This window comes from Ipomoea nil, unplaced genomic scaffold (assembly GCF_001879475.1).
Source record: "Ipomoea nil cultivar Tokyo-kokei standard unplaced genomic scaffold, Asagao_1.1 scaffold0177, whole genome shotgun sequence".
Taxonomy (NCBI): Eukaryota; Viridiplantae; Streptophyta; class Magnoliopsida; order Solanales; family Convolvulaceae; genus Ipomoea; species Ipomoea nil.
Genome location: NW_017616605.1, coordinates 49,562 through 63,985, shown reverse-complemented (window position 1 = coordinate 63,985; position 14,424 = coordinate 49,562). Strand labels below are relative to the sequence as shown.

At 30.1% G+C, this 14,424-nt stretch overlaps 2 protein-coding genes across 2 annotated transcripts; both read left to right on the top strand.

Moving 5' to 3' along the window:
* The first annotated feature begins 299 nt into the window (after positions 1 to 299).
* LOC109178592 (AUGMIN subunit 8-like) lies at positions 300 to 1,570 on the top strand. Its single transcript, XM_019328169.1, has 2 exons — positions 300 to 579; positions 702 to 1,570. The coding sequence occupies exon 2, from the start codon at positions 879 to 881 to the stop codon at positions 1,488 to 1,490; it is 612 nt and encodes a 203-aa protein (XP_019183714.1). The 5' UTR covers positions 300 to 579; positions 702 to 878; the 3' UTR covers positions 1,491 to 1,570.
* LOC109178576 (AUGMIN subunit 8-like) lies at positions 1,359 to 5,292 on the top strand. Its single transcript, XM_019328168.1, has 7 exons — positions 1,359 to 1,383; positions 1,484 to 3,648; positions 3,740 to 3,859; positions 3,977 to 4,093; positions 4,172 to 4,261; positions 4,675 to 4,782; positions 5,186 to 5,292. Exons 2-7 carry the CDS (start codon positions 1,567 to 1,569, stop codon positions 5,246 to 5,248), a joined length of 2,580 nt encoding a protein of 859 aa, XP_019183713.1. The 5' UTR covers positions 1,359 to 1,383; positions 1,484 to 1,566; the 3' UTR covers positions 5,249 to 5,292.
* The last annotated feature ends 9,132 nt before the right edge of the window (positions 5,293 to 14,424 follow it).

Here is a 14,424-nt window from a genome sequence, read left to right as displayed (position 1 = left end):
CGGAAAGGTTTACCCCTTTTTAAGTTTAAGCATGTGTTTTGTTCTTTTAAATGTTAAGTTTGATTGGTTATGCTTTCAAGTAATGTAGTATGTAAAAGGAATGTAGCCAATAACATTCATGGGTGGTTCATAGAAATCGATCTAATCACAATTTTTGTGAGGTGTCATCTTTGCCAACCAGTTATCAACAGGTTGTATAATAGTGATTAAATTATTAAATGTTTTGTATAAGTGGCTCAAACTGTATAAATACAAGCCACTAATGAACAAGAGAAACAGACACCCAGAAAACAGGGAAAATAAAATAAAATTGCAGACAGCAATTTAATGAAGGGGAATTGTGGCGCGAAAACGTTGTCTTCCTCGTCTACCAACTCAGCCCCGCCTTAACGATCTTCACCTGAAACCGCCATTGTCGTTTATCTTTCTCCCTCTCCGCCCTATTGTTCTCAATTTATTTTTTAAAATTTATTTTGAAATGATTTCGATCTCATTTACGGAACATAAATATGCTGCACGCCATAAAAGTTAAGCTTCTTCGCCCGTTTCGACGAGCTTCGTTCGACTTTCTGGTGAGATGTACGAAAATCCCTCCTCTCAATCAGTTTGTGATTGTAAATAATCCTTTTTTTTTAAATAATAATAATTATTTCCGCAGAATTAGTCCCTCAAATGTTTAATGTTTGTTGTATCTTGTTTAGCTTTGAATTTTGAGGCCGATTATAGCAGAAAAGGATGTTCTTGAATCTTGAATGCAAGCTGTTTGATTGAATGACGCAATTGCAAGTGTCTTTGAAATGTGGTTTAATTGTTATGTGAAGAGCGCTTCAACTTGGAGAGTTTGGATGATATGCATGAACCAGATCAAGCATTGAACAATGGAGAACTCACAGCCACCGGAGAAAAATAAGGGAATCAACCCTCGCCGTCATCTGACCAGAGAATTTGGTTCCAGGTTCAGGTCAGTGTCACATTTTCTGGCTGCTCGGCATAGCCATTCCCAGAACGTCAGGCAACCGGAAACTACTTCATTGGAGAAGCAGGCTTTATCAGCTGATAAAACGCAGCCAAAAACGCCACCATCTGTCCAGTTTTCGGAAGCTTTATGTCCATCAAGGAGACATGTTTCTGAGTCTGATATTTCCCAGTGTAGTAGTAAGCCAGATGATGCATTGAGGCCATCAACAAATGTTGTGCAGAAACAGACTGACACACTGAGGAAGCCTGCACCTGAAACCAAGAGAAGTCTACTAAATGGAGACAATTCTGGAGATGAAACAGAGAATTCTAGACCAGTAAATAGCCTAAATTCTCAACTGCAGTATCAGCATGCTTTGCCAAGTACAACAGGTGGGAAACCACCCTCAGATTCAATAACCAAAGGTATTCATCTGAGTGAGAGAAAAAGTAGAAATGCTGATGCATCACCTCACCTCTTTCAGGATCAGAAGCACTTTCTTATGAGGACTGTCTTTGGATGCAGCTACTAATCCGCCACAAGAATCTTCCAATGACCTGCTACCATTTGGTAAGAATGAGAAGCCCAGATCTCGCCCCGTCTCACCAATGAAAGCAGCTACACAATCTTTGTCTGTAGCAGAGAATTCTAGATCATTGAATAATCTGCAATCCCAGCTGCTGGATAGGTGGCCTGCAGGGAGAACAGTTAGGAAAGTAACTTCTGATTCTTTAAGCAGAGGTACTAGTACAATTGATAGAAATAGTGGACTTGCCAATCCACTGCAGAAATCTCCCAGTGACATGTTATCTGTATTGCCACCATCTGAAGGTGTGAAAGGAAGTTTTAAGTTTCATTCAGTTGATGATAATTCAGTATCAATAGAGAGGGCTGTATCTCGTCCTACCACACCATATAAAGAATCTACGGCATCTGCTTCCTCCATATCAAAGAATCCTAGTTCAGTAGATAGTTTAAATTCTCAATTGCTGGATCAGTATAGGTGGCCAAGTACAACAGCTGAGAAAACATCATCAAATACTGAGAATAAAAATACTGATTTGGGTAAAAGTCAAGGATCAAGAGCTCAATCTTTGCAAAGATTGCCTTTGGATGGATCTACCAAGCTGCTGCTACATGAATCTTCTAGTGACTTGCAATCACTATTACCATCAAGCAAGATTGAAAAAGGAGGGCATAAGTTTCATTCATTAGATGATAATCTATGGTCATTACAAAGGGTAAGCACATCAGTAGTGAATCATGACTCTAGACCTCATCCTACCTCTCCAAGTAAACCATCTGCACCTTTTTTCAGCAAAGTGAGGCCATCTGGAACAAAGGCTACAGCAAGTGCTGCCACAGCACATTTTCCAGGATCAGTGGCACCTTCTTCACGAAGATTGTCTTTGGATGGGGGTACAAACTTTCTACAAAGTTCTTCAAGAGACTTAGGATCAGACAGAAGCAAGAAAGGAGGCTATGGGTTTCATTCAGTGGATGATAATCCATTGTCAATACAAAGGGTTTCTGACAGTGCATCTCGTCTTATCTCGCAAAGTAAACCATCTGCACCATCTTCTGAATCTCGAGGTGTAAGTCCATCTCGAACAAATACTATAGCAAGTACTACATCACTTTTTTGGGGATTAGAAGCACCTTCTTCACGAAGATCATCTTTGGATGGAGGTACTACTAAATTAATACAAAATTCTTCCAGAGAAGTGCTATCACTTGAGGGTGAGAAACCAGGCTTTGGGTCTCATTCAATAGATTTGCTGCCAAAACAAAGAGAAAAAACATCATTGGTGAATCCTGAAACTAGATCTCATCCTACCTCACCAAATAGAGCATCTACACTGTCTTCTTCTCTACATATAGGAGTAATCCCATCTCAAACAAAGACAATAGTAAGAGGTACATCGCAAAGATTGCCTTTTGATGGAGCTACTAAGACAGTACAAAATTCTTCTGGTCACATGCTATCAACAATGTCAAATGAACATACAGAAGGAGGCTTGGGGCTTCATTCAGTTGATGATAATTCACCAACAGTTGAAACAAAAAGAACACCAATAGTGAAACCATTTGGATCTCGTCCTACCTCACCAAAGAAAGCACCTGCACTCTCTTCCTCTATATCTGGAGTAGTCAATCCATCTAAAGCAAAGGTTACATCACTCTTTTTGGGATCTAAAGTACCACCAAATAGAAGACTGTCTTTGGATGGAGCTACTATACCATTACAAAAACCAACCAATGATACACTATCACTATTAACATCAGCCGATAGTGCAAAAGGCAGCTTTGAGTTTCGTTCAGTTGATGATAATTCACTGTCGCTACGAAGGGAAAAAACACCATTGGTGAATCCCATCTCTAAATCTCGTCCTACTTCACCAAATAAAGCATCTGCTTTGTATTTCTCTCTATCTAGAGTAAGCCCATCTCAAGCAAAGGCTACACCAACTGCTCCACCAAGAAGAGCTAGTCCTATTAAGGTTAGGCCATCTAGCCCAACAAGACTAACCAATTCAGGCTTCAGTTTTGTTGCGGATATTAGGGAGAATGATGCAAGTCAAACAGAAGATGCTCATCAGTTAAGAATATTACACAACAGACATTTGCAATGGCGGTACGCTAATGCACAAGCAAATGCTGCAATACATGCAGAGGAAGTTAATACAAAGGTTGGCTTTTATTATCCATTTTGCTCTACAAACTAAACCATTTTTTGAGTTGCATTACATTGTTCTGACTGGTTTTAGAATTTCATTTCAGGAAATGGCATACAATGTGTGGAAAACTACTTCAAATTTGTGGGGCACTGTGATTGAGATAAGAATTGAACTCGAACAGCTGAGACAAGAGTCGAAGCTATACTCGGTTTTGAATAAACAGGTATTGCATCTGCACAAAACTTTTTTTCTTATGGATACAACCTTTTTCTCTGTATTATGACTATTATCTAACTACCACCATTTTGCAACTTCTTCAATGTAAATTTGACTGGCTCAGCTGTCCTGCCTTGACGAATGGTCTTCAATTGAAAGGAACCATATAGATTCAGTATTGCGGGCTAGTCAAGATATGAAAGCATGCGTACTGCGTCTTCCCCTCATGCCAGGGGCAAGGGTATGCAATTTAGTGAAGATTCATTTATGATGCTTAAAACACACACACATGTTGATTAAGTTTATCTGCTTGATATAGGGTGATACTGGAGCTATAAAGTCATCTGTTTGTTCAGCAGTTGCTATGATTCAGTATTTGGAATCATCACTATTTTCAATGCTCTCACAAGTGAGTTTTTGGTAGTTTTTCTTTACAATTTCATTCGTGAGGCTTTATTTTTTCTTGCAAAGATATCTATATTTAGGGATTGAAGTAAAAGGGGATACACTTATTTTGAATACATTCATATTATATCTGTATTTTCTTGTAGTTTAAATTTCTCCCACTTTGAATTATATATGTCACTAAATATGTAGATGAGTGACTAGTTTTCCATATTATTTGGATGACACCATTCACATGCAGTTTGTGCCCACTTTCAAGTTAGTGTTTGTAATGAAAGATTAATGGATTATGTAAAAATTGGTTGTTTACCAATCTCAGATAAGCTCTAATAAGTCCCTCAAATATTATTCTCCAAATGATATTTTTAAGATTATGTAAAAGTTGATATTTTGCATTTTCTGGAATGCATATTACAGCTGGAGGGTACAAGCATCCTTGTCTCTAAACTTGCTGGTGTTGTGGCACAAGAGAGACTCCTGCTTGATGAATTTGAATTGCTAATGGCTCCAACAGCAGATATGCAGGTGAAGTAACACATTTGGTTGCATACAATATCTTTGTATTACACACCCACTGTCCCATGCTAATGCTAATTTTATTACTATAGTGATCGGTATAACAATGAAAAAATTCTACAATACCGTGAAGCATGACACAATGGTCGAATAATAGAGATCGATCCAGATGTTTTTATTCGCTCTTTTACCCCTTTCTCTTTCTTGCAATTGCAGCCAACTTCCTTTTTTGCTATTTTTAGAATACAACCTCATTCCATACAACATTGTAAATCCTATAACAATGATAAGCATTGGAAAGCCATTGTTATATACCTAATAGGTTTCATTAGTATGTTCATAAATAAGATAAATCTCTTATATGTATTTTTCCTAATACATAGTTGCTTGCTTTGATGTTGGCTTAAAACAGGTAGAAGAATTTAGCCTGAGGACCCATCTTATGCAGTTGGGTACAATCTTACAGAAGCACTGAACTATTGCTTTGATCTTGGCTTAAAGGGAGCACAAATTTGTAAAAGTGACCACATATATAGATATATGTGTGTGAAAAAAAAAATATATATATATATATATATATATATATATATATATATATATATATATATATATATATATATATATATATATATATATAATTTTGCAGTGGTAGGTGTTTATATTATATAGTATAAACATAATGGATATGTGATCAAGTGGATTGGCTCGACTCAACCCCATGATTGGCAATTATTCGGAATTTCTAAGCATGGTAGCGATTTCACAATTATTAGTCTTAATCTCTAAGTTATGTACATTAATTTGGAGCCATTGGTCGAGGATGTTTAACTTAAGTTCAACATTCTTAGACCGAAGCTCTCTTTTTAAACTTTTGAGTCACTTGTTTTTATAATCTTGTCAAATATCATTAGGTAATCCCTATTTACTTGTACTAGTATTTCTTATGCGCGATGCACAAAAAATAGGTGCCCAATATTAATATTTTATATTAAAATTTTAGATTTATTTAAATTTTAGATATTTAAATTATTGTAAATAATAATAATAATAATAATAATAATAATAACAATAATAATAATAATAATAATAATAATAATAATGTAAGGGTGTGTTTGGAAACCTGGAAAATGAGTTCTGGAAATCATTTTCCAAGTTTCCATTGTTTGGATGTGCCTGGAAAATCAAGTCAACGGAAATCATTTTCCGTTGACTTTGGAAAATAGGCTCATTTTGGAGGAAAATGACTTCCCCTTTTTTTGAGGGGAAGTCATTTTCCAACTTTTACACCAACATCACACCACCACCAACATCATCAACACCATACCACCGCAACCACTACCACCACCAACACCATCAACACCATATCACCACCACCACCACTATACCACCGCAACCATTGTCGCCGCCACCACCATCGCCACCACCACTACCACCACCACCGCCGCCACCACCACCACTATACCATCGCAACCACTGTCGCCGCCACCACCACCACCATCACACCACCACTACCACCACCGCCGCCGCCACCACCACCATACCATCGACGCCGCCACCGTTGCCGCCATACCACCGTCACCGCCACCACCACCACCACCATACCACCGCAACCACCGTTACCACCACACCACCACCATCACACTGCCGCCGTCGCCGCCGCCACCACGACCACGACCATACCACCGCAGCCGCCACCACCACCATACCACCGCAACCACCGTCGCCGCCGCCACCACCACCATCACCATACCACCGCAACCACCGTCGCCGCCACCACACCACCACTGCCACTGCCGTCATACCACCACCAGTTGTTATTATTATTATTATTGTTATTATTATTATTATTATTATTATTATTATTATTATTATTATTATTATTATTATTATTACTATTACTATTATTATTATATAACAAATAACACAACTACCACTACACCACCACCACCATAATATTTTTGATATATTATTAGTTTTTTTATTATATTTAAAATTATTATTATATTATTATATTATTATATTATTATATATTATTATACATGTTGTAATATTCGAAATAAAATAATTAAAATGTTTAATTATACAATTCTACTCATTTTCCAGAAAATGAACCAAACACACAAAAACAGTTTTCCAGAATGCAACCAAACACTGGAAAGGAAAATGTTTTCCGGAAAATGACTCATTTTCCAGAAAACATTTTCCAGAAGTCATTTTCCTGCTTTCCAAACGGACCCTAAAACATTTTTATAAATTTAATATTTATATTTTAAGAAATAACTAACATATAACCCCAATATATAATGTGTATATTATTCTTATTATTACTAGTATTTGCGTCCGTGCGTTGCACGGAATGAAATTGTTATAATATTTTAAAAATATTTAGATTGATATACAATTGTATAAATTATAACATCGAATATTATATAATATAATTGAAGAATTGAGTTGCACCGATTATGTTTTCTGATGTTATCAATGCTTGAATTCGAGTAAATAATTCTTCAATTAATAGCTAATGTGTAGATAACTAGATATACGCATTCGGTGCTGCAACTTTAGAGATTTTATATATCAGTGTTTAGAATTTGTATTAATTGGGCTAATTAGCTCGTTATCTAGCAACTTAGTTATATAAATTATTTATACGGAAGATATATTTTCTATGTAGATATATAGCAATTTTATCATCTTTGTATATAGAAAAACATAATATCAATGGCTTGAATTATACATTATTGAAAATCTCTTTGTAGACGACATTGGTAGTAGTAACAGAATTTTATTCATCCTCGTCTAGAGTTAAAACCATCTGACCATCAGGATGACTGACTCGGAAAAAAGTCACATACAATTAACCGTGATTAAAGACTGGTTTTTTCAGTAATAACTCAACGTGAGTTAGTGTTTGACCCTGACTTTTGTTGATAGTCCTGGCATATGCAAGCAACAACATGAATTGTTTTCGTTAAAACTTGAAGGGCAATCTCGTATTAGAAGGGTGAAAGACATTTTAATTGAAGATTTTACTTTTATTAATAGTATAAAATAAATATAGATTGGTGTAAATAATAATTAAGAAATTATTATTTCCCTATAAAATTACATAGAATTTCAAATGAATTTTCTCATTTATTACGCAGAATTTGTTTTCGTTATTCTCACAATTATAATGGTTTAATTATTCTCAGAATTTGATAACCATTTTCCATTTTTAAGTACATATTAACTTTAATTTGTGACAAAAATTCATGAGATATTAGTTCATTTTCATATAAAATTTTGTTACCAATTAAGCTTTATTAAATTTTTTTACCAATTAATTAATATTCATATTAATTTGGACGGGAATGTTGAAGATGAGAATTTTACTTTTATTAATAGTATAAATTGGTGTAAATAGTAATTAATAAATTATTATTTATTTATAAAATTACGTAGAATTTTAAACGAATTTTCTCATTTGTTATATAGAATTTGTATGCATTATTTTCACAATTATAATAATTTAATTATTCTCAGAATTTGGTACCCATTTTCCATTTTTATGTACATATTGACTTTAATCTGTGATAAAAATTCATTAGATATTAGTTAATTTTCATATAAAATATTGTTACCAATTAAGCTTTATTATTTTTTACTAATTAATTAATATTCATATTAATTTGGGCTGGAATGTTGTAAAGGAGGATTTTACTTTTATTAAAGTCATTTCACTAAGGAAATTAAAACTAATTAAAGTAAATCTAATCATGCTATATTTATTTGTAATTATATATTAATTTCATTTTGAAATCATTGGTTCACATATTTGAATTATTTATTTTTTTCTTTAATTATTTTCGTTGTAAACATAAATGTTATTGCAATAATTAATTTATGAGGTTTATCAAATTGTATTTTTTTAAATATAAAATTTTCTCATGTTTAGGAATTAAAAATATTTTTAAAATATTTTTTATTAGTAAGTATTTTTATTTTTAAAATATTTTCCAGCAACCCAAACACTCCCTTATTCTCTAATAAAAAACTGAAAAATAAAAGTCATTTCATTAAGAAAATTAAAACTAACTAAAGTAAATCTAATCATGTTATATTTATTTGTAACTGTATATTAATTTCATTTTGAAATCATTGATCCACATCTTTGAATTATTTATTGTTTTCTTTAACTATTATAAACAAAAATTATGATATTTATCAAATTGTATCTTTAAAAAAATTTTAAGATATAACAATTACACATATTATGAGGGGTTAAAAAATATTTTAAAATTATGTTTTACTACTATGTATTTTTATTTTAAAATATTTTTCAGCCATCCAAACACTCCATTAGCCTCTCATAAAAAATTGATAAAGAAAAGTCATTTTATTAAGGAAATTAAAACTAATTAAAGTAAATCTAATCGTGCTATATTTTTTCGTAACTGTATATTAATTTCATTTTGAAATCATTGGTTCACATATTTGAATTTTTTTTAATTATTATAATTTATAAACAGAAATGATATTGCACTAATTAATTTATGATATTTATCAAATTGTATTTTTAAAAAATATTTGATTTACACATGTTATGAGGGGTTAAACAATATTTTAAAATTATTTTTTATTAGTAAGTATTTTTTTTTTTTTGAAAAAATAAATTCCAGCAACTCAAACACTCCCTTAGTAACTGATAAAGAAAAGTCATATCATTAAGCGAATTAAAACTAATTAAAGTAAATGTAATCATGTTATATTTATTTGTAACTGTATATTAATTTCATTTTGAAATCATTGGTTCACATATTTGAATTATTTATTTATTTCTTTAATTATTATAAAAATAAATGATATTGTACTAATTAATTTATGATATTTATCAAATTGTATTTTTTAAAATATAGTGTTTTATCCGGAAATTTTTCTTGTTATTATAAATTTAAAATTAAAATAGAAAAAATAAAAAGATGTTAAAATGTACAATATAATAATATAGTTGGACTTTTATATATTTGGTCAAGTACCTATTTTCATAACGTACAAAATTAAAATTTAAATTTTGTATGGTTAATATAATCTCTAATCATGTACATATTTAGATAAATTTATAGAAAAATTTATATAATTAATTTGATTTATTCCAAATTGTATTTCATATATATTATAATTCTAAAAATATGAATAATAATAACTAAGAGAATTGTACTTAAAAATCAATAAAAATGTGAATTCTAAATTTTGTATGAATAAATATAAGGGAAAATGACACTTTTTCCCCCTGAGTTATATACTTATAGCACTTTTTCCCCCTCAATTATTTAGGTAAGCACATTAGCCCCTTCAATTATTCTAAAAGTGGTGGTTTTTCCCCCTAATATATTAAATTGACATTTATACCCTTAAAATAAACATTTTATTTATTTTACTTCTCCAACAAATTATTGCGTATACGTAGGGATGACCACGATTCGGTTCGAACTGAATCGGACACTATAGCAATCGAATTAAAAGTTTTCGGTTATGATTCAGATCTAGAACCCAATATTTGGATTTCAATTTATTAAAATTATGAATCAAAGAAATTGGATCCTGAACCCTGAACCGTGAACCAGCGGTTCCGGACCCGATTCGCGATTTTGAACCGTTTTTATTTTAAAATTTTATTTTTATTTTAAAAATAATCTAAATTCAACAATAAATGTATTTTATTTTTTCAGTTCGGAACATGAACCGTCCATTCCGGGATTTTAATAAACTCTAAATATCGATTTTCGATTCTAAATTGTAATTGGAATATTTCGGTTTGGTTGCTATAGTGTTTATTTGGTTTGAACCAAATTATGGTCATAATTTGTTGGAGAAGAAAAATAAATAAAATATTTATTTTAAGGGTAAATATGTCCATTTAACATTTTAGGGGAAAAAATAGCCACTTGAATAATTGAGGGGGGAAAAGTGCTATAAGTATATAACTCAGGGGGAAAAAGTGTCATTTTCCCTAAATATAAACTATAATTGGACACATATCCTTATATGATTGTATAATACATTGTATATACACATAATATTATCCTTATATAATTGTATAATACATCGTATATACACATAATATTTATTAATATGTATATAGAAAAATTCTATAATATAATTTGTATTGATAGCTTTATACTTAAAAAAATTATATTTAGAAATTTAAAAAGTGTATGTATGTATATTTACAAAAATTATAAATATTCATGTTTTGTTAATTTTATAATTTCATTTCTTTAATTATATCTCATATTTTATTAATTATAATTTAATGAAATTGTCACAAATATTTCTATGGAATAAATCTTATATTTCTCACTTTTATTAATTCTATTAATTATAATTACCAAATATTGTGGCACTTACCATAATAATTTCATTAATTATATTAATTATAAAATTTGTTCTCTTCCAATATTTAAATACATTTCCATAATAATTACACAAAAGAATAAAAGAAAAATTATGAGAATAATTACCTTTAATAAAAATTAAGAAATTATATTAAAAATAATCTATATATTAAGGTAAGTATAATTTATTCTGTGCCAATCATATTATATATTAAGTATAAATAAATAAATAATTATATATATATATATATATATATATATATATATATATATATATATATATATATATATAATTACCATAATAATTACACCACAAAAGGTGACAATACATAATTATTAGGCAATAATATTAATTATTAATTAGATTACCTAATATAATTGTCCTACTAATTGATTTCATGCTACTATCTATAATTCATATATTTGAAATTTTTTTAAAGCTAAATACCTATTAATTACCTTAATAATTAAGATAATTTTTAGTCAATCAATATTCAATAGTTCTAAAAGTATTATTTCAAATTTTTATAAATAAGATATAATATTATTAAACTGAAATAATTAAAAATAATGTGTACATATTACCAAAAATTTTATAATAGTAATTGTATTGCCTAATAGAATTTGTCAATTATTAAACATTGTTTATGGTAATTATTGTATGACATTTAGTACTAAAATTATTAAGTAGAATTTTTATAATTAAGGTATAAGATTATTAGATCAAATTTATTAAAAATAATTTGTCCACAATATAAAATAAATTATACTTGTCTTAATAATTATTTATTAATATAAATATACAATTATAAATTTGTATAAGAAAAATACAGAAACTTTGGTTTAAAAAAAAATCTCTCAATTTCCTTTTTCTCTTTTCTCAGCATCACATTCCCACTCTCTCTAGAAAAAGACAAAGTAGGATGATAAAAGGCCTTCATCTAAAACGTCATCACCCCTCAATTCGATTTAGCTTTTGTTTGATTGATGTTTTGCCCAGCGAACCATGTAAACCCATAACGCTGCTTGTTGAAGTAGAGCATCCTTAAATATCTTCAAGCTCATACCAGACAATATAAACTGCAAAACATATTGAAATACGGGGGAATATAGTTAGAAAAAGGTAGAAAATTCATACGAAAAGAAAGCAGAGAGATGAGTTTGAGACTCTTTGATGAGACAACGGAATGGCAAGGCAGCTCTAGTATTTATTTCTCAGAATTGAAATGATGATTTAGTACTTTGATCAACACATCAAAACATCTCTTAATTAATTTTTGTAAATCGGAGATTCCTCAGATTCGGGTGGACGAACCATAGGGGGCCTAGGTGGTCTCTTATAACAAAAACAGACTTTATCAAGATGGTCACAATAGCAAACACTCAAAGGATCGGAGCTACACAATCCTTATTTGTCTTGCATGGCAAATCATTATTCTTCCTTGCTTCACCACCACTCCAAATACCTGCAATCATTATATCAACTCACAATATTAGTGTTTTCACACATCTAATAAGCATATATGTTTTGTCTTATATTTTTAATGTAGACTCTTAAAATATATCATTGTGAAGTTGAAGATATGATTTTACCAGAAAAATTAATGTCGGTATAAAACATACCCATAGTAAAATATTTTATGGGTGAAAGCTATATAAAAGATGAATGGACTTACATGAAGCAACCAGAAGGAAGAGACTTGAAAAGAGTTTGGAAGCCATGAAGAAGATGATATTGGTCTAAAGAGATTGGTAGTGATGATAATATATATATATATATATATATATATATATATATATATATATATATATATATATATATATATATATATATATATATATTGGTTAATATTTTGACTGAATTGGTAAAAAAGAATATACTTTTGGTAACAACTTAATTGGAGAAATTAATTAAAGACAAAATCGTTGGTGTGTATATTGCATTATTATTATTATTATTATTATTATTATTATTATTATTATTATTATTAATTAATTAATTAATTAAATTTGGATATTACACAAATGCCCCTAAATTTTGGGGGGGAAATTTGTGAAGGAGGATTTTACGTTTATATATATATATATATATATATATATATATATATATATATATATATATATATATATATATATATATAGATAGATAGATAGATAGATATAGTTTATTATTATTAAAAATAAGAAAATATATGGTGGATGCATGTGCATGGTAGCAATAGTGGAAAGTTTAACAGAAGTTATAACGGTAGGGGTATGTTTGTCCAAAATATTGTATAGTACAACATTTATAGCATAATGTATCATAAAACTTAACGGAAAAAACGAATCTTACTCTATATAATAATAGCAAAATGTTTTTTGCCAATCATTTTCCCGCCTAAATGAAATTGCATTATTTTAAGGTATTAAAATACCAATTAAATGAAATTGCATCATTTTAAGGTATATAATGCATCATACTTATCTATTTTCAATACATGTTAATCTACAATTATTGTTATTATTTAATGATGAAGCAGGTAATACATTCCAGTATTTTTAAGTTAACATTTTATTATATAAATTAATTTATTGTTTACTGGAAAAAAAAATTAGAGTATCCAATTTTAAAAAATAAGATTAACCTGTTTTTTTATTCTTACAATTTTGTTGGTCGACAACAATTTAATTGTTCATTCTAATATAGTTTTGAGAGGGAATTTTTTTTTTTTTAAAGTTACTAAATCAGTTACTAAATTGAAAAAAAGTTTTTTAAAATTTAAATCAGTTGCATGAACAATAATATTGGAGAGACGAATAAGTTTAAACAAATAATTATTGAACTGATATTAAGTAATTAGAAAATATGATGTATTTCTTAATTTCGTTTTAAACAATAAGTTTTACCTAAAGATGATACTGTATTTATTAGTTTGTTTTAGATTTGCTCCGGTCACCCGATTTTTCAGATCAGCATTTGGGGAAGAAAGCAATTCCACAACGGCCAAAAGCTACGATCAGATTATCTAAAAAGTTTTTTAGCAGTGGATTACTTGGATGTGCGACGATTTAAAATCGCATGTGTCAAGACGCCGGAAACAGAGAAGGTTCGTGTAAGTCAGTGAACATTTTAGAGAGAATGACGAACGCAACAGAGTAGACGGAAGCGCAATCGTCAAAAAATATGGATTAGGGTTTGGTAATGAGGTTTTATAATTGGGTTAATGGGCTTGGGTATTGGGCTGAAATGCAACGTAACTGGGTTATATGGATAGATAATTAAATGTTTATT

Excerpts from the sequence above, each read along its gene's own strand:
- LOC109178576 (XM_019328168.1), top strand. The coding sequence starts at position 1,567 with ATGAAAGCAGCTACACAATCTTTGTCTGTAGCAGAGAATTCTAGATCA. Across the intron at positions 3,649-3,739 it reads CAGAGGAAGTTAATACAAAG|GAAATGGCATACAATGTGTG; the intron begins GTTGGCTTTTAT and ends ATTTCATTTCAG. Across the intron at positions 4,262-4,674 it reads TATTTTCAATGCTCTCACAA|CTGGAGGGTACAAGCATCCT; the intron begins GTGAGTTTTTGG and ends TGCATATTACAG.
- LOC109178592 (XM_019328169.1), top strand. The coding sequence starts at position 879 with ATGGAGAACTCACAGCCACCGGAGAAAAATAAGGGAATCAACCCTCGC.